Genomic DNA, 18,491 nt, shown 5'->3' with positions numbered 1-18,491 from the left:
TCTTCCAGATTTTGAGCTGAAATCCTTGTTGGTGTTAAGCCTTTGTCTATACTTCAGTCATTGGGCACAAGGCTGTTAAGAAAACTTTTCTGCCTCATAGAGAAGAGGTGATGCATCCACCTTAAAATCTTTGCGTAGCTGTTACAAGAGTTATTGTGATACCAGCACATGAGTTTGCATGCTTTTACCTGCATCTATATGTTACACCTGTCTGTCAATCTCCACTAACTCCAGCCCACTGGGAGTTTTCGACTACCATCTAATGATTAAGAAATCAGGAATCAGAAAGATAGATGTTACCGTGGTTCAGAGAAGAAGGGTTTTTCAGAGTTTTTTGCAGTGCTAGTGCGGATGCTTTTGTTTCCATATACACAAGTACAGTGGTCAATGCAGGGGAATTTCTTAATAAAGCATCTGAATTCCTTATTGATGCTGCGCTCCCATAGCAATGTGTGCCTAAGGCCTTTTGGCTGGCTAGGAGACTGCAGCTGGTTCTAACAGGAGACAGTGTGGTCACAGTACACGCTTCTGGCTGGGGTATATTTACATCTTGGGTATTATTACATCTTTGGGTACAAAGGCATCTGCCCACAGGAGACTCCAGCTGTTATGTGGGCTACCCAAAGCTCATCACAGCTATCCTGTTTTCTAAATTGGTTTGCCATAGAGCGCCACAGAAAATGGCTATTTCTGTAATGTTATTTTGGTTTAAAAATACTACTCCCCGGGCAAAATATGGTACTCTTTACAGCAGGCATATAGGAAGCAGAACTGTTGGGAGAACTGAAGTTACAGAACTAAACTCTAAGAAAATTAAAAACTGCTACAAATTTCACTCTACTCCTCTCAAAAGGGCAAAATGTATGAATTTGCCTTTGCTGCAAGCAAATAATGGAGCATGTGTTATATTGGTGGGGAAGGGTTAAATACAAATTGTACAAAACCAGCGAACACCTTTGGCCATTGGAGGAAAATGCTGAACTTTATTATGTAATGCTTGTGAATTCATTAAGGATAGCCACTGGCGTCTTGAACTTCTGAGATTCCAAAGGATGAAGTGCTCCACAGAAATTTGAGTTAAGTAGGGAAAGTAAGTTAGGATCAAAAGATGCTTTCGAATTGTAACTGATTCACACAATTTGATGTAAGAAAATGCTGTTTTCATGATTGTTATTTATCTTTACAGCAGTAAAGCAGCTAGTAGATGCTGGGGAGGAAAGAGAGTGCGTGGGGGGAGAAGGGACTCCTATGATAACTCTGCCCATTTTTGGTGAAGCACAAAATAAGCTAGTAGGTATAATTAAGAAGAAAGCGTATTTAAAATTTCCAAGGTAACTTCATAGACCTTAGTAAAAAGCGGGACCTGGTTACTGATTTTTTTTGCTCAGCTTCTCTCTCATTACTATCTCAGGCATTTCTTCAGTAACTGAGATTTTTTCAGATTGCATTTTATAGTCTTCCCTATGAAAAAAGAATACATTGTTGGAAGAATGAAGTGAATTTTTTGGGGGAGAAACCAGCATTTGTTAAATCTAATTGAAGGTGCTAATCTGACCTTCGTGCATTTCTGTATTAAGTGTGAATGTTTGTCTCTCAAAATAAAAAGTTTATCAGACTGTAAAAAAAACACCTTCAAAGACAGGCATTAGGCAAGTTTAATGGACAAAATACAGAAAATCGGATGTGTTGTTAAAGAAAATCTTTGCTTTCTGCTTGTATTAGAGGTGAAAGTTAAAGGTACTGGTCCAAAATAAGGATGAGTTTTATCTGAGCCTTGAATATTTATTTTAATCATTAGTGTAAAAGTCTTAAAAGTCTGGGGATCAGTCTTAGTAGCTGGAAAGGATAAAGAAAAAGATGGTATTCTGAAAAAGCTTGTGTACTGTTTTTCTCTAAAAATATATTTAAGTCTCTTGTTTACAGTTTTTTCCTTCTGTTTTTGTTTTGGGGAAGAGTGTTTGCAGTTGGTTTGGCTTTGGGGTTTTTTTCCTTGCCAAATGGGAATATGTATAGAAGCAAGAAACAGAAGTAGTTGAATCCTTAGCAAAGTGATGAAAAATGTATTGTCTGAAGTGTAGTGCTGAAGAAATAATGGATTTGTTCTTCAGCTTCTATGTTTTATGGTATTTTTCTGAATTTCTTGCCCAATATATTTTGAACAATAGAGTTTAAATTCCTAAAATAAAATGTTGATGAAATCAGTATGGGGATGTAGATGTCTACGATTCTCTAAATCTGTTTTTCTGTATTTTTTTGCTGGTTTTTGTTTTGTGAGATACCCAGATTTGCTGATTTGTGGAGCACACTGACTTTGGTTTACTATGGATATAGTGGAGAGCAAAGGAGAAGGGATTGGAAGACCATCTTTAAATGCCCATGTATTTACAATATTTAGTAGAATGAGAGCTCTGTTAGGAATTTGTATTTCATCTTGTATATTGAATAGTTAGACTTGCGTTTGAAATTATTTTATAATTTAAATTTAAAGGGCAGTTAAGACTGTCATTTGAGATTGGTCTTTTGATATTCTGCTCTCAAGAGCTTCATTTGGAGGCCAAAAAATTACATTATGATAAATGGGATATTAATGGGTCCTAGTCTCAGATTCTCACCCTGCTGCTAGTTTTACAAGTACGCAGAACTTTTTTTACTGGCAAGGAAAATTTTGCAGACTTGGTCTTAATTACAATAAATACAAGTAATTCTTTTGAGCACACCTTTTTTTTTAAAAAAGATAATCATTAGAAGTCTGCAGAATTTCAAAGAAAATATCTGGTATGTTTTACCTAATTTGTCTAAAATAATTCAGTTTGCTTAACATCAGTGGGTGTTGAGTTGTGTCATCAGCTTCTCAATTGTCTTTCTATTTATTTGACGTAAGCATGAATTTTTTCATTTGCAGTTTTAAGAAATGGTATCAAAATGCAGTGCTTATATTGAGTTGAACGCAAGTTTGCACTGCAAAAGTTAAATGTACATACTGGGGGTTACATTACAAATAGAACCATTTGAGGTACTTAACTGCATGAATCACATACAAATTAATCCCAGTTGTGTAATATACAATTCTAATTCATAGCTAAATTATTTTTTACTTTCATTGTGGCATCTCTAATTGCAGCAGAATGATTTGGTATGCTGTACTATTTAAATCAAACTGAAGCTTGTAGTCTCCATGTTTCTTGTATCTGAGATCTTTTTATATCAGGTATTTATTTTAGGACTAAGAGTATGATATATTCATTCTGAAAAGAGTGCAAGTGAAAATCCTGGAAAATGCTTTCAAGTACACCTCTTGTTTTATGTGAAAACACCCTGAAAATTGCACAGCTCTTGGTTTTACAGTGGATGCTCATGAATAATCATACTAAACTGCATAATAAAGATAAATAAATCAGAGCATTTACTAGCAGGTGTGTTTTGCAGCAGGAGTGCAAGTAGTTTCTATATTTGAGGTTTCCACAGTTGCTTTACTTCCAGTTGGTTTTAAACGAAATTTTCAAGATTTTAAACTCACACTTGAAGTAGTTGCTTAGCGAGGGGGGCGGGAGGGGTGGATTTTGGCTGCCTTCAAATATAGAGTTGGGAATGGGGTTTTTTTCCCTGCTATCTTATCTGTAATGTGCCTATAAACTTGTGTGCACTCCCTTAAAATGATAACAAAAAGATAAGTAATAACCCCTCTTTCACAGTGCTAGCATGCTAAACCTTTTTTTTCCCTTTTTCTTCTGTGGATACAGTTGCAAGCTGCTGCTCCAAACAGGGGCCAAAAGGCTCATTCTTAGCATGGTCTGAAAGTAATGGTGTCTGCCTGCACGTGCTCTCTGTTTGCTTTGCCCTTCCCCAAGTGGTGGTGTGATTCTGCCATTCCCTGAAAAGGGTCCTACAGAAAATCACTCTTTTTTCTGCACTTTTGCTCCCTAAAATGGCTCATAGTGGGGTTAAATAAATTCTAGGCCTGGGCAGATTGAAGGAACGAGGGTTAGGACTTCACTTTGCAATGACAATTGTCTGTTACCTTGTGTCAACTGTAATGAAAAGCCATAATAATGAATTTATTTAGATACAGCACTTAAGTAGTGTGCTCTGCTTTTTTTGTTCTGTTTAGTCTCAACAATGTTTTAAAGGTTTTTTATATTCTTTATTGCTATGTTTAAGATTCTAAGTGCCACTTTTAACTGTCTAGGTAATTGGCTATGAAGAGGAAACAGAAGAACTAACAATACAGAGTTAGCAAAAGCGTGAATCTCAAAATTAAGGCTATAGCTATGCTTTTTTTCCTTTTTGATTTTTCTTTATATAGCTCTTGCTCATTAAAACAAGATAAATTGAAACTTTACACTGATACTATATTATAAATGCAATTTTGAATGAGAAGAGGACATCAATTAGAGATGTTTCATGTGGTTGTAATAACACAGGCAACTGAATTGTATTTAGACAGTGTGCGCTAGTATTTTAATTTTTCAGTATGAAAGAGTGAAAATAGTTAATTATTTGCTCTACGTGTATGATTTTGCAATCTGTTGGACCATTGGCAGGGTAATTGTGCTTTTCAGTTACCACCTAAATTTATAATTAGATTATCTAATATTTCCAGGAAATACTAATAGTCATTAAAATATCTTAGATTAAATTTGACCTAATGTTTATCTTTATTGTCATTTCTTTAAGGCCCTATTGAATTTGAAGAATGTAACACATCCAGTGCAGTTGAAGGTGAGTTGTTGTAGCATAGTTATTTATGTACGAATGCTGTGGATAAGGACCTGAAACTGTGGAGGGAAGGGTATTCAGTAAGTGAATCTGTATAACTCTAAAAGTACTCCAGTAGACTAAAAAGCAGTCTTCATTTAAAGTACTCCAGTAGACTAAAAAGCAGTTTTCATTTTGAGAAACAAGCTTCAACAAAAATAAGACCTACAATACTTTACAAGCCTAAAGCAGAAAGGTCAGAAAAGTTTAGTGTGTTTTATAAATATACTTTGGCTAAGACCCTGTCTTTGCAGAGGTTTGGATTTGGTTCACTTATGACTGTGTTGTAACTTAATTTACAAGTGTCAAAACATGGCCCAGGCTCTTTCCATTGTTAGCATGTTAGTTACACCAAGTCTAATGCAGTGTTATGGACACAAAGCCTTTCTTTGTTGGCATAGCTTATTTTGCTTAGGGGATTGTTTTAAGTGGTTAAGAACTGCTTTATTTGCATAAACTATGTATTTACTTTTGGGACAGAGGAGTTGACAGTATAGCTATAGCAGCCGACAACTTTTAAGTTGCCAAGAGTGCAGCTGAGACTTAAAATTTTTTTTGACTGAAGCAGAGACGATCCATGTTCAGAAACTACTCTCATATGCTATATGTCATTGTTTTGGACTGCAGAAGGCAGAAACAGAAAACAAAGCCCAGACTAGCATTTAAAAATAATTTTGCAGCAAATTCTGTCTCTAATAAAATGTAAGATAGGCTGAGTTTACAGCTACCTGATTTGAGAAGTTTTAAGTTATTTAACCCTGAAAATTTCTAAGTGTGGAGAGATTCTTTATGTGCTGTGTAATGTATTTCTGTAAAGGGAAATATAATGATTTTTTTAAATGATGTGATTGAATTGCCAGTTGTTAAGTTTTGGAAACCAAATTATTTCCACCATTTTGCTCAAAAGCATGCTGTTGGTAGTATCATACATCAAAACAAAATTATAGACTAGTTGGATCAGATGTTTGCACTTAGTCATTTTGTTTGTCAGCCTGCCTTGCTTCACCAAAAATTGGTGAGAGAAGCAGACGTGGCAGTACGTCTGATGCAATAGTTAAATGTATTTTAATTTCAGTACATTAAACAGGTAGGAAAACAAACTGTTTTTCTGTACCACAGTACAGAGTGCTAAAACAGAGAAGAAACGACAGAGAGGAGGCATGATTCCAGACTCAGAGAGAGCCAGCCTTAGAGCTGGCTACAGCACTGGGAAATCATGAACTCGGCATCAGTGGGAAAGCCACTTTTTTTTTACAGGACCAAGATCCTACTTCTTGGGAGAGACAGTGCCTTGTAGCTACTGGGAACATGCAGGGAAATAACAACAGGGTGTTGAACTGCAGTAGCTGGGAGGGGCAGGGTTCAGTTTCTTATCCAAGTGCATTGGCTACTCAGGATCAGCTGGAGCAATAGCTCCTGTTGAGTTTCTGTTATCAGAGCCTGTTTCCTCAAAACTGGCAGTGCACCCATTTTCTATTTAAAAAAAAAAGTAACAGTCTGAATATCCAACTTGGACAGTTGGATGTACAATGCAGATCAGTTTTCTAAGGACTTAGTAACGTGTTGAACTGTGTTTTAGTGTAATTTTTTGATTGGTGTGTTACTTAACAACAGTTTGCAATAACGTACCCTTAGTTTGGCTCCATACCTATCTCCACTGTTAGATTTCTGTAACACTTGTGGCAGCATTTAAAATGTACTGGCATTGGTATGCACCTGTGTTTGACATTGCTAAATACATACTTGTCTCTTTGATCTTTAAGTGAAAAGTGTTTGTTCCATAGGGATAAAACCACGGAAGAGGAAGCCTTTTGGTTTATCAGGAATAATGAAAAAAGAAAAAGATACTGAATCTGTGTAAGTATATTTCCATCTTGAAGCCTTGTCTTGTATGAAAACTAGTAAAAGTATGGGGATAAGCATTAGAGGATTTTTAACAAAAAAATGGATTTGTAACAGAAGTTTAGAGGAATGCTATGAATATGAAAACATCACAGCTTCTTAAGATTTTTGTACCTAAAGATTTAAGGGAATAACATAAATGTATTTGTAGTAGTCTACTCATGTTTCATTCTTTCCTGTGCACAGGTAATTAGTTCTCCCTTGTTCTACATTTGAACATTGTAGATAATGTGATTCTCATGTGTACTCCTAATGGAATAATAGCTCTGTACATGGAAAAAGCCCTTGCCTGTGTTTGCAGAATTGAAGCTTCAGTTATTCTTTTATTAGAAAAATTTTTGTGTACGGTACTGAAGGACAGAAAAATCTTTGAATGTTTTTTCAGTACATCATGTGCACACTCATTTCTGAAAGACCATCATTCTAACTCATGACTGATGTCCCGGCTATACTCTTTGCCATATTCGCTCCGTGTGCTCTGTCTACCAGGAGTTAAAACTCTCCAGAAAGTGACTTTGAGTAAAAGTTCTTAGATGGATTGGTCACTGTCTGTGTATTAGTAGTTATGGTCACTATATTCCAGTGTGTTTTTTTCATAATTTCTAGATGTGTTTTCTCATTAGAAGTATTTGATTTAACAGAAAATAGCTTGCAATTTGACAAACTTAGCAATACAGAAATATTCTCAGAGGCAACATCTGCATACGTACTTTTTAAAATGACTTTTGAAAAATATTTTACCAGCCTTGTTTTTTAATAAAATGCTGAAAAATTAATGAAGTAGAAACTGCAAGTGCTAATTATTTGCACGTACAAAATGCCTTATAGCTATTTTTCTTTTGATATTTAATTTTAATAGTGATACACTTCTAAACCCTGCTTTGTCTTCTCTCTGTCATGATGCCTTCAGGACTCCAAAGTGTTGTTTCTTAAAGTCATTCCTCTATATTTCTGTTTTTTCTGTGATTTAGTCTTTCACCCACCCTCTCTTCTGTACTTTATTAAGCTGGAGTAAATAGCAAGAGAAATGTTGTATATAGAGTGATTTTGGTCAGCAGTAATCTGAGAATACTATTTTGTTACAAAGAATTATTTTTTCTGATAAATGTTTAGTTTCAAAATAAGTAAATTAAAATGTTATAAAAAAAGTATGTTCTAGGTGAACCTGCCCTGGCAGGGGGATTGGACTAGATGATCTCCAGAGGTCCCTTCCAACCCCTACCAGTCTGTGATTCTGTGATTATTTGCCCTTTGTGTCTTGCATTTCCTTATTTGCAAAGTAGTGATTTTGATAGTGTTCTTGTATGATTGAATTCTGTAGCTGTCAGCTTTTATTGTCCAACAAAATAATTATTTTGCTACCACATGGGCTGTTACTCAAGCTAATCTCATGTCATGTGTGTTACAAAACTTGCAATCCAAGCATCTCCTTCCATTTAGGCAGATGATGAAATGAAATCTGGCCCCGGCAAAGATTTAGGGCACTTAATAGTAGTTTTCTGCAGCCAGTAAAGGCGTGGAAGCTCCAAATTAACTCTTCCCAGGTGTATGACTCAATGTATCCTTACTCAGAGATCATGTTTGCTTTGACCTGTAACAGAAAGAAAATTTTCTTGGGCACTGAGGGCTGAAAAAACTGACTTCTACACATTCTACCTTTCTATACTTATCCATTGTAGTATCTGAATACTTTTCTAAAAGCTGCTTTTTCCCAAAGACATTTTATTTAATGTTGAAAGAAAGATAATATAGCAATCTCTGTCTAGAAAAAATTTTGATTTTCATGACACAATGATGTCATCAGAAAATATAAATCAGGTCAGCCACTCTAAAATGGGAAAGGCATTTGCCTTGCTTTCAACAAGTTGGACTGAAATTTGATTTATATTATTTTATTAACTTCTATATTTACACACAATACAAAAAAGAATAGATTTTGAGGTCAGAAAGAAAGATGATGGCATGATATTGACCTCCTATGTAACACATGCCATAGGCTTTTACAGAGATTCTTGCATTAATCCATGACTTCTAAATGAACTGGAACATCACAAATAAATAACAGAGGATTCATTCTGTGCTTAAGTAAAACATTCTAGTAGTTGTTTAAAAAATTTATTTGCTAGTCTAAATTTTGTCTGATTTAATCTTCAGCTGATGATCCTGTTGTAGGCTGTACATGATAAAACTGTATCGTCAGTAAGTTCTCTGCACGTATAGAGGTCAAGTCGTTTCTTAATCTCTTGTTAAATTAGGCTGTAAACGTATTTAATTTGTGTAGGGCGTGCTTTCCACATCTAGAAAAATTCTCATGGTTTGTAGCCTTTTATCAATACAGTTTTTAAACCTAAACTGGATGTTGTGTCTAGTAATGATTTTACACAGGGAAATGCCATACACAGTGTATTCTGTTATGCATTACTATACACGTTAGTCAAGGATTCCACTTTATTTCACTTTTTCTAACCGTTGCTTTACGCGATTTGGTTGTTTAATTTTTATCTACAGTCCTTAAATTCCCTTACAGAATCCCTGTTTGCTGAAATGTTACCTTATACCAGAACATGACCTAGTTCTTCAGTCTTAAGAGAAAGATCATGCATCTAGTGATGTAAAAGCACATCTGTCTAAAATCTGGTTTTTTCCACTTCACCAGGATTTGCAGACTATTGAGTTTTCCTTTGTATCTCAAGAATTGGATCCTGGGAGATGCCGTTGGATCTCCTCAGCTCCTCTGAATAATACTAGATCTGCCATTATTTTTTGAGATCTATTAGCTTGATAATTTTGAAAATCTTCGTTATGGGCTGACTTATTTTCGCTGTAGTTTGCCTCACATCCTTTACATTTCTTAACTTTTATGGACTTCAGGCTGTCTTGTTTGAGTATGGACACTTTTTAAAACCAGCATGTCAGAAAATCTGTTTCTTATATCTTTTGAGAGAAGACTAATTACTACTTTGTCTCTGCAACCTGTAAAATAACTTCTAAAATAGCTCTTTGTATTGCTATGAATTCAGTTTAGCCAGCAGAGGGAGATAAGACTAAGTCGATTAGAAACTTAGTCACATATGTTTTCTTTTGTGTGAGGCCTTTCAGAGGAGACAGGATCCTTCATCTCACTGTCAATTCCTTAACAGGCTGTACTGAATTTCATATTAATGTTTCCATGTTAGCAAGTTTTCATATCTGTTTTTAAAGACACTGTAGTTTTTACATTTAACACATTTGGCCTTTCAGAGAAGATGGTTTAGATTGCAATTTTTTTTTCCCCTCTTGTTTTCTATAAGTGCATGTTTAGTATGTTCAGTTTGGTTATATGAAAACACTGTTGTTCGGTCGCACTTACAGCTTTAGTTTTCAGGATGCAAATTAGAGACGACTTGTATGCTACTCAAGTATTCCCGCATTCCATAAATGTAATTGCTTCTGCTTTTTGCAAACATCGCAGAGAATCAGTATCATTCATTTTTTTAAGTAATACTGCTTAAATCAAAGTTATAGTAGAAAAATATAACACTTGTGAATAATGTGCCTGCAATCACTGCCTTTCTGCTGATGCCTTTGTTTGTTTGTTTGTTTTTAAAGTGCTTTTTAGGAGGGTATTCTGTTATTTTTTCCAGCATCTTCTAGTGCTTGACTGCAACTGTGCTTGACAAATGCAACTAAAGAATGAAATTCCAGAAGAGGGAAGCTCTGATTTCCTCTAAGAATAGTTTTAATTTCTTTGAGAACTGGTTATTGTCCAAAATGTTTTGCAGTTGCATGTAGACTATTTCATTAGGATTGGGGGTTTTTTTTTGTTTTTTTTTGTTTTTTTCACTATGATGTGAATTTGTTTTTTCAGCATTTCTTTTGAGTTTTTCTTGTGCAGTGTTTTGAGCATAAACTTGCAGTTTTTATTTAAATCTCATTCAGTTGAATGTGGATTATTTAGAATGAAAATTTTAACAGAGTCTGAGAGGCAAATGCAGCATTTCATATTAATTGTAAATATTAAAGAAAGTACTAGAATTGTATGAATAAAATAATTTATGCATTTTATAATTGTGTATTTTCTTTCTTATTTTTTTCTTTAATAGGGAGTGTCCAGATGTAGACTCAGTTGTAAGTAGACTTCTTTCCAAAACAAATTCATATGGTAATATTGTCAAGCTCTACAGTCTCATGAAACTTATATACAGACCCTATATAGTCACTGCAATGCATTATTTATCTGATAGAGGATTTAGTACTTTGATAACAAAGTTGAAGTGTTCATTTTGCTTAGTACATAATCTTTAGCAGTATATGAAATACGTTTCAGTAATACATTTATATTTCCTAACAGTTTTAGGTTTTAAACAAGGTATTTTTACTGCAAGTATTTGCTATGTTATTTTTCAAGTTACCAGTTTAAATTTTTTGGCTAATAGATTCTAAGTAAGAAAAAGGTTCAGTTTATTGTGGATCCAAATTTGCATCATCATGTTTCTCTGCTTACTACTGTTTGTTTTGAAAAATAATTCTAATATCAATGGGGTTCTTCTTTATCACTGTCAATAGAGTGTAAGAATATACTTTTTAAATGCAATATCTCCAGATGCACTTTATTAATAGCGTGCTTTTCATTGTTGTTGGTTCGATCTGTGGTATCTCTTACAATTTCATTTATAAAATTCAAATAAGTGACAGTTGCAAATTAAATTGATATCTTAATGCTTTTTTATTTCCTTAGTTGAGCCTTTTCTTTTTGTTTAAACATGCATATTGTCTTGAATTATATGTAACAGAGATTGCAGCTCTCTATAGCTATAGTAGGGAATAATTTACAGAATAATTTAAGAGATTTTCTGTGGACTGATTTGTTTTTCAATTCATTTATTTACATGCTAATTATGTTAAACTATTTAAGTATCCAACTTCACCTATTTTGTGGATTTTCTTCTTTGCATTTAATATCTAAGACTTCTAGTACCTAATATTAAAACTTCTTTTGACAAACTTGGTTTGAAAAAATCTAGTAGAACCATTCTTCTAAAATAAGGAAAAGTCAGTTTTGCCCCATAATAGAACTGTATATGCAAGAACAGCCTTGTGAGCATTATCAAGACAGTTATTTTATCCTGTGCAAAGTCATCTTGATTAGAGCAAATTTCTTTTCTGGGGTACATTTAAAGTAAAATAACTTTAGAGCTATCCCTATAATTATCAGGCTTTTCATAGAAATAATATCTTTTGACAGTTCACGTTGAGTCACTGGAGTGAACCGCAACTGAGTTTGACTTGCAATTTTTATATTCTTACCTTGGTCTCTACATTTTTAAAAAATAATTAGTTCAAAAAATTCAGTTGTAAATGTGTGTGTCATTCTTTCTGGCTGCATGAGGCACACCATGTGATCATCTAAGTTAATTGTTCTGTCTAGATGTTATTTATATTTGGTTAAAAAAAAAAATCTAACTTTCATAGTGTCTAACAACAAAACTGATAATTTTGTTGCATTCTGCTTGTTTATGGCCAAGATTTTATTAATGCATTCGGTATTTTAAATTTCATTTATCATTTCTTCTTGCTTTTTACAAGCAACAGTATTATTCTGAATGGTAGAATTCTTTAATAGCAGAAACCATTACTGTCATTCTCATGAAAAATGATGCAGCATACCATGGATGAGATCCATTTCACCCTTTACGAACAAGCACCTCAAACTGCTTATACATTTTAAGGCTGGTGTCCTGTTTTGGAAGGTCCCGTTTCAAATGTTTTTCATTTTTCTTCTATTTTACTTTAAGATTTCTGTTTAATTTTTCAAACTTGATCTAAATAATTATAGCCACCTATGTTGTTACTGCTGTGAGGATTTGTTTTGTATAGATCTTTGCAATAAATTACACATTTCAAGAAATTTAACTTGGAGTAGTATTATTGAAAAAAAAATTTGAAAGCAATTATCATTTGTGTTTGATTGTTAGAAAATACTGAGGACCAGCCCTCAGAAAATTGCACTTATTTAGGGTGTCTCAGTAATTATTTAGGTCAGCTTTGGTCACTCTCAGAAAATCTCTGGCTTTTATATTATTAACATGATCTTTTTTAAAAAGGTGGCTTTTGTTTATTTGTCAAGAATTTTAATTGCATGAAAGGAATGTAAGAGATAACAATGCTACAATTCTTTATAAACACTGAGGTAAATATATTGAAATCTTAGAAGTTAAGGATCCAGTAAGAATTTACTTCAATACTTTATCTACCAGTTCTATATGATGCTGTGGATCTCTGAACATATAGTGTGTAGTCAATACCTTTAAGGCCTTCTCGCTAGTCCAAAATGTATAATGCAGTGTGTTTGAACTTGTATTCTGTGTTTCCAGGAAACAAAGTTGTCAGTTGACCCCAAAACACATCTTTTGTACCAAAATGGAAGTTCTCAAATTTATCTGTGGCAAGCCATCCACTTACGCTCATCCTTTTTGTAGCTGCTAGATTACATATATTGCAAAATGGGATGCATTTGAATGAATTGTTACTTCCTATAAATAATTTTTTTGTAACTGCTATGAGAGGGTTTTGTGCGCTCATGAAGAGGAAGGCAGCTGTGAACTGAGAACTGGTCTTTGTTAAAAAGGTTCACCACTTCAGTAAGCAGTCTCTGTTTAAATATAGATGACAGTATGTCATGAGATTCAAAATTCCTGTGTCGTTACATGTCAAGTCTACACATGTAACTTCCTTGAGCTAAGCCTTAGTAATTAAGAAAAGCAGAAAGTTACATGTGTGTACACTAGAAAGAGATAGCAACTGAAGTCTGGCTCCGTGTGTGTTTATTACCTAGAAAGTTTTTCTAAAGGCAGAACCAATTGTCTTGTTTCCCGTGGGTTTGCCATATCTCTAGGAAGATATGAGCTCTAGTAGGAATTTTTCTTTTGGGGAAGCATTTACAAGGTTCCACTTATGTCCAGTAAGATCTGAATTTGGATTGCAACCCTTCCCTTGGTTGGGATATTTGCAGATCTCCTTCTTCTACTTGACTGCCTATTTTCATGAAGACTGTAGTAATGTAATTGTCTTTGAGTCCTCTGTTCTGTCTGTCAGATACATTTGAAATTGTCCAGTAAGTTCAAAAGTAATTAAGAAGGGAGACATAGATGCACTGAACATAATGCTGAAGCTTTTTTCCGTAGGAAACTGGAGTGCAAACAAATATATCAAGGCATCCAAAACTTTTCATTAACCTCTTTACATATGAGTGTAGCGCAATTACGGTTGTATAGTATTATGCACCATTTTTATTGCTGGGAACTGATTGAATTTTGAACCATCAAACTCAAACTAGTGGAATACAAGTGTAGCCTTATATTTAGTGAAATTCAATCAATTTTTTTATTTACATTTTGTAATTTTTAGTTCTGGCATATTTTGGGTAGCTGCTATTGATACAGGGTATGAGGCTTTGTAGTCAAAGCACAAGACAGGCACACTTTGAGTACTTGTCTTTTTTTTTTCTTTCTGCATATCTGGCAATGGAAGAAACTGACAAGGTGCTCTCTTTTTCTGTGTCTTTTGGGCTAATAGGCATCCTAAGGAGAGGAGGATAATGTGTAATAACTGTGCCTTAACCTAAGGGTATACCTGAGTCAAATTTACATCTCAAATATGTCAAAAGTGGAGAGGCTCTTTTTTCTCGTGTTCCAGGCTACTAGCTCCAACTGCTTACTTTTGAGTTTGCTTTGGTCCTCATCTGGATTATAGGAAGTCAGTCCAGTTCAGTAAAATGGGAGAAAGTTCATCTTGCAGAAAAACAAACAGTGAGCTGTTCAGCTGCGCTGTTATCTTGAAGCATACCCTGAGAAACAGTCGATAAGGAGCTCTCATAACCACTATAGACATCCCAGGAGAAGAGAAAATAGACAGAAATCAATCTGAAGTGAACGTTCTTTGCATCTTGACCGATGACCAACCTGTAAGCAGTGCTAATGTTGCTGAGGAGGGGCCAAATGAAAAACCTAGACTGCAGTGTGCTCCATGTGTTCTTCTCTTGTCCTTTGTATGTAGCCCAGAGGAATTAATGACATGGTCATAGTGTGGCTTCTTCCATTGCTTTTGGATGACAGATGGGACAGAGCAAGGAAACTGAGAGAAAGTATTCACCAAAACTCAAAAAATAAGTTTTGGCAGGAGAATGCTTAGTCCTCATGCTTTTTGTATAGGCAGTTTTACTTTGTTACTTGTTATGTCTTTATGTTTTATTTCTTTAAAAAATTATTTACCCCAGAATGTTTGTAGAACATACTAATGCAAAGACAGAGTTATAAGCCCTCAATTTTTAATATATATTTAGAACTGTATAATACCTTTAGTAATGTATTGTATTACATCTGCAAACACAGTGAAAACTGTGTTTTTTATAGCTATATGTTTAATCACTTAACAGAACAGAACGTGAAACCTTCTTCCAAGGAAGTCCACCTTTCCAATTACTTCCGCAGAGTTCAATTCACATCCATATTGAGATTTCTATAAAATAACGTGTTTGGGTAGGGGGCTAGGCCACACCTCTATCCCCATTGTATTAATAACTACTTCTTACAGAAACCCAAAGTTTGCAAAGATAATCTTCCTCTGTGTTGAAGTTCAAAAATGACACATGTATGCATGAAGGTTGTAGGTTTTTCTTCTGATCAGCATGGTAGGCAAATCAGGTCTTGTCTGTATTGTGTGACTGATACTTAAAAGAAGCACTGTTTTCCACAACATAACATACAGGTCTGTCGCTGTAGCAGTGTGGAGAAGGGAGTAAGAATTAGTCAGGTAAATGTAATTGCCTTTGTTAATATCAGATTTGTGAATATGCATCTCTCTCAACATGCTGTATCCTCTACCACTGTTACAAAATTCAGACTAGTAAATAAAATTCTGATCCTTCAGAAAGTAGAATCGTTCACCGTTCAACCATTCAAAATATTGAAAACAATATTTTGAAATTACTGCTTAATTTGTAAGTAAGATTTTGAGATACCATTTTGCTTGTATGTGACACAATTTGTCTTGGTCAATAAAAGGGTACATTAAGTATCTCTTCCACCCTTTTCTTCTATTGGTTTACACAAAAATATAAATTCGGTATCTCATTAATGAAAGCAGAAGGTGTTTTAAGAATGATCATAAGTTGGTACAAGATCAATCTGAATCATTTACAATGCTGGAAATACAAAGCAGATGATTTCTGACTCTGTAAACACCGTGTAGAGTCAGATGTTTTAAATTACATGTATTTAAATTTTAGAAATAGGAAAAAAAGTACAAATTAAGTTTTCTGTAGTGTTAGAAAAAAGTGGTAGTGTAGGCCGGCTGAAAAAGAAGCAAGGAATTTTTCAGTTCCTGTGTTCAGAACTTAATCTGTAAAGCATCCACCTCTGTTATGTATGTACTAACTTTGACTTTGTATCTGAAGTTATGAATACACGCTACACAGTAAAGTGCCATTGCTGAGGAATACGTGATTCAAATTTCTTTGCAAGATCAGAAATAATTAACATGAAAATATTAAGAAAGAAATGTAATACTTTAAGAACTTTAAGATTTTAGTGCTTTCTAAAGATTTATTTTATCCTAGAGATTATTTAGTAAATTAAAAATAATGCAATGAAAATAACTTCTTCAAACTTAATTCTGTCACAATTTTATATCAAAATAGTCAGATTTGCCAGCTATGTTGTGCATGCTGTATGTGCCCAGCAATAATATCTTTTACATATATGGCCCAGCTGGAAGAAAAACTAAATGTTGTATATTTAAAGATTTTTGTTGGTTTCAATTAATCTTAAGAATGAATGATCCTGATCTATTGAAAATTTGCCTCATGTGACAACTAAAATAATTTCAGAATTCAGAAGTTGTAGTATTGCAGGAAAATGTACCTACCCTCTAGCTATATGTTTTTGTTCTGTTTACTTTGATGTCGAGTTTCATTAGTGTATTTTGGTATATAAACAAGGTCGGCCTGAGGTCAAGCGTAGCTAAGAACCCTGATTTGAGCAAGTAGAGCTAAGGTACTGGACCGTGTGATCCTACTCTTATTACTTTTTTTTTTTGTTCAGTTCTTTTTCTTCTCTCTCTCTCTCTTTTTTTTTTTTTTAAATCAAATAGCAGTGAAGTCCAGATCTTACAAGTATTTCAAGAAATTGCATCTATATATTCCATATTTTAAGGTTTGAGTTTAAAGACTATTTTTTGGCCTTAATTTCATGCACTATTTAATTGGGTACAGTGTTGCATCTCCTATACAGGTTTGTATTTCTTACTCTTTTTAGCAGATAGTTTGATCTATGTTTAAATTCATTCCATTTAATTCAGAAGTGCTATATTGAGAGAGCTGTACAGAGGAGAATCTTTCTTAGTAAAGTACCAGGCATCCCATTTGTGATATCTGTAAAACGAATAGAGGGACAACTGCATTTTTATGTTTATCTTCCTCTGTAATTCAAAAGCTATTCATAGTGAATATATCTTTAAATTTGGCTTCAAATTTTAGGTGAAGTCAAGTGGTTCCTTGCTAGTCCACTTGAATTCTCCAGTGTAGGTCATTTTGTTATATCTCGTGACTTGTAACAGTAAGGTATATTTTGGCCATATTGTATATATCTCTATTAGTCAAACCGCCTTCTAGAACCTCCTTTCTGGTAGAATAAACTGATTGGTACACTGGAGTAAATCACTTTTTAATATTAATCTTGTCATTTTTATAAGACATTAATAACTGAAAAAATCACTACATTTTGAAGGCACTTGGGTTGTGGGTTTTTTGAATAAATTTACTGAGGCATTTGAGCAGTTCACATAGACTAACTATGCATACGTAGCCATGAGTGGGCTCTTCTGTTCTGAATGAGGAAAGTATCTGTGTATCCAAGTTTATCCTTTTTTGTATAATATACACAAGCGTGGGTTTTTGTACATTTTTAAAATTTTGATTATTATGTTAGAGATGTCTCTGTCTGCCTCAAAGCTTTTTTATGAAACTAAATGCTTAGCTAAGCATTCTAAACAATTTCAACATAATTATCTTCAATTTATTTTTAATTGCCTGCAAGAACTGAAAAACAGAACTAACCTGAAGTTCCCAGATGCTTTGAAAATCCAGGATGGTGATGGAGATGTATAAAGGAAAAATTCAGAACCCAATTTTGAGCACTTGTATTTAGGTTTCATCCATGCCTTTTAAATTGATGTGAATATTCTTTGCTAAAGCAACAGTGCAGGCTTGCTGCCTTTTCAAAGCGGGAGAGGAAGCTGCAACCTGTAACCTGCTTTTCCTCACATATTAAAGTATTGACTGGTACTTAGGAAAGGTTTTGCTCCTGCACCATCAGAGTGTCCCGTGACTTAGCTGAGAGAATTAGAAATAGAAATCAGGAAAATATTTGGGGCTGAGAGAATTGTAGGCTTATTTAACACTCAGTAGTAAAGCTAAAATGCTTTTTTGATAGAGTACCCGTAAAAGCATATGCATTCAAAATTGCTGGTTTTCATAGGAAATTTGGAGGTTGTTTTGCTATATCCTGTTCCTGAGGTATCTTGTCACACTACTTCTGATCTACAGATCATAACTTGAGATAACTGTAATAACTAATGATGAAAAACAAGGACTTTCATGATCTGTCGAATTCAAATTTTAATTTGTCAATTATGTAAAATTCAGTCTGATGTAAGAACAACATGGTTTTTTAGTTATTTGTCAATATCATAATTTTTGTTGTTGTTTTTAGAACATTCCTGATGTAGATGATGAAGGATACAGCATTAAACCAGAAACAACACAGGATATCCTTTTCAATATTATTGTGCTAAGTTAT

At 34.2% G+C, this 18,491-nt stretch overlaps 1 protein-coding gene across 5 annotated transcripts in view; it reads left to right on the top strand.

Annotated features, from left to right (window-relative positions):
• The window catches only part of FCHO2 (FCH and mu domain containing endocytic adaptor 2), a 94,026-nt gene that overhangs the window by 44,891 nt on the left and 30,644 nt on the right, over positions 1–18,491 (top strand). For 3 of the 5 annotated variants that reach the window (XM_074569285.1, XM_074569281.1, XM_074569284.1), the window contains 4 exons: positions 4,675–4,719; positions 6,540–6,612; positions 10,740–10,764; positions 18,405–18,462. In XM_074569285.1, the coding sequence (XP_074425386.1) occupies positions 4,675–4,719; positions 6,540–6,612; positions 10,740–10,764; positions 18,405–18,462 (201 nt within the window). The remainder of the gene's footprint in view (positions 1–4,674; positions 4,720–6,539; positions 6,613–10,739; positions 10,765–18,404; positions 18,463–18,491) is intronic. The other 2 variants (XM_074569286.1, XM_074569283.1) reach the window with 1 other exon arrangement.

Source organism: Larus michahellis, chromosome Z, assembly GCF_964199755.1.
Source record: "Larus michahellis chromosome Z, bLarMic1.1, whole genome shotgun sequence".
Classification (NCBI taxonomy): Eukaryota; Metazoa; Chordata; class Aves; order Charadriiformes; family Laridae; genus Larus; species Larus michahellis.
Note: the sequence above shows the minus strand (reverse complement) of the source record. Positions and strands in the feature narration are given on the sequence as shown.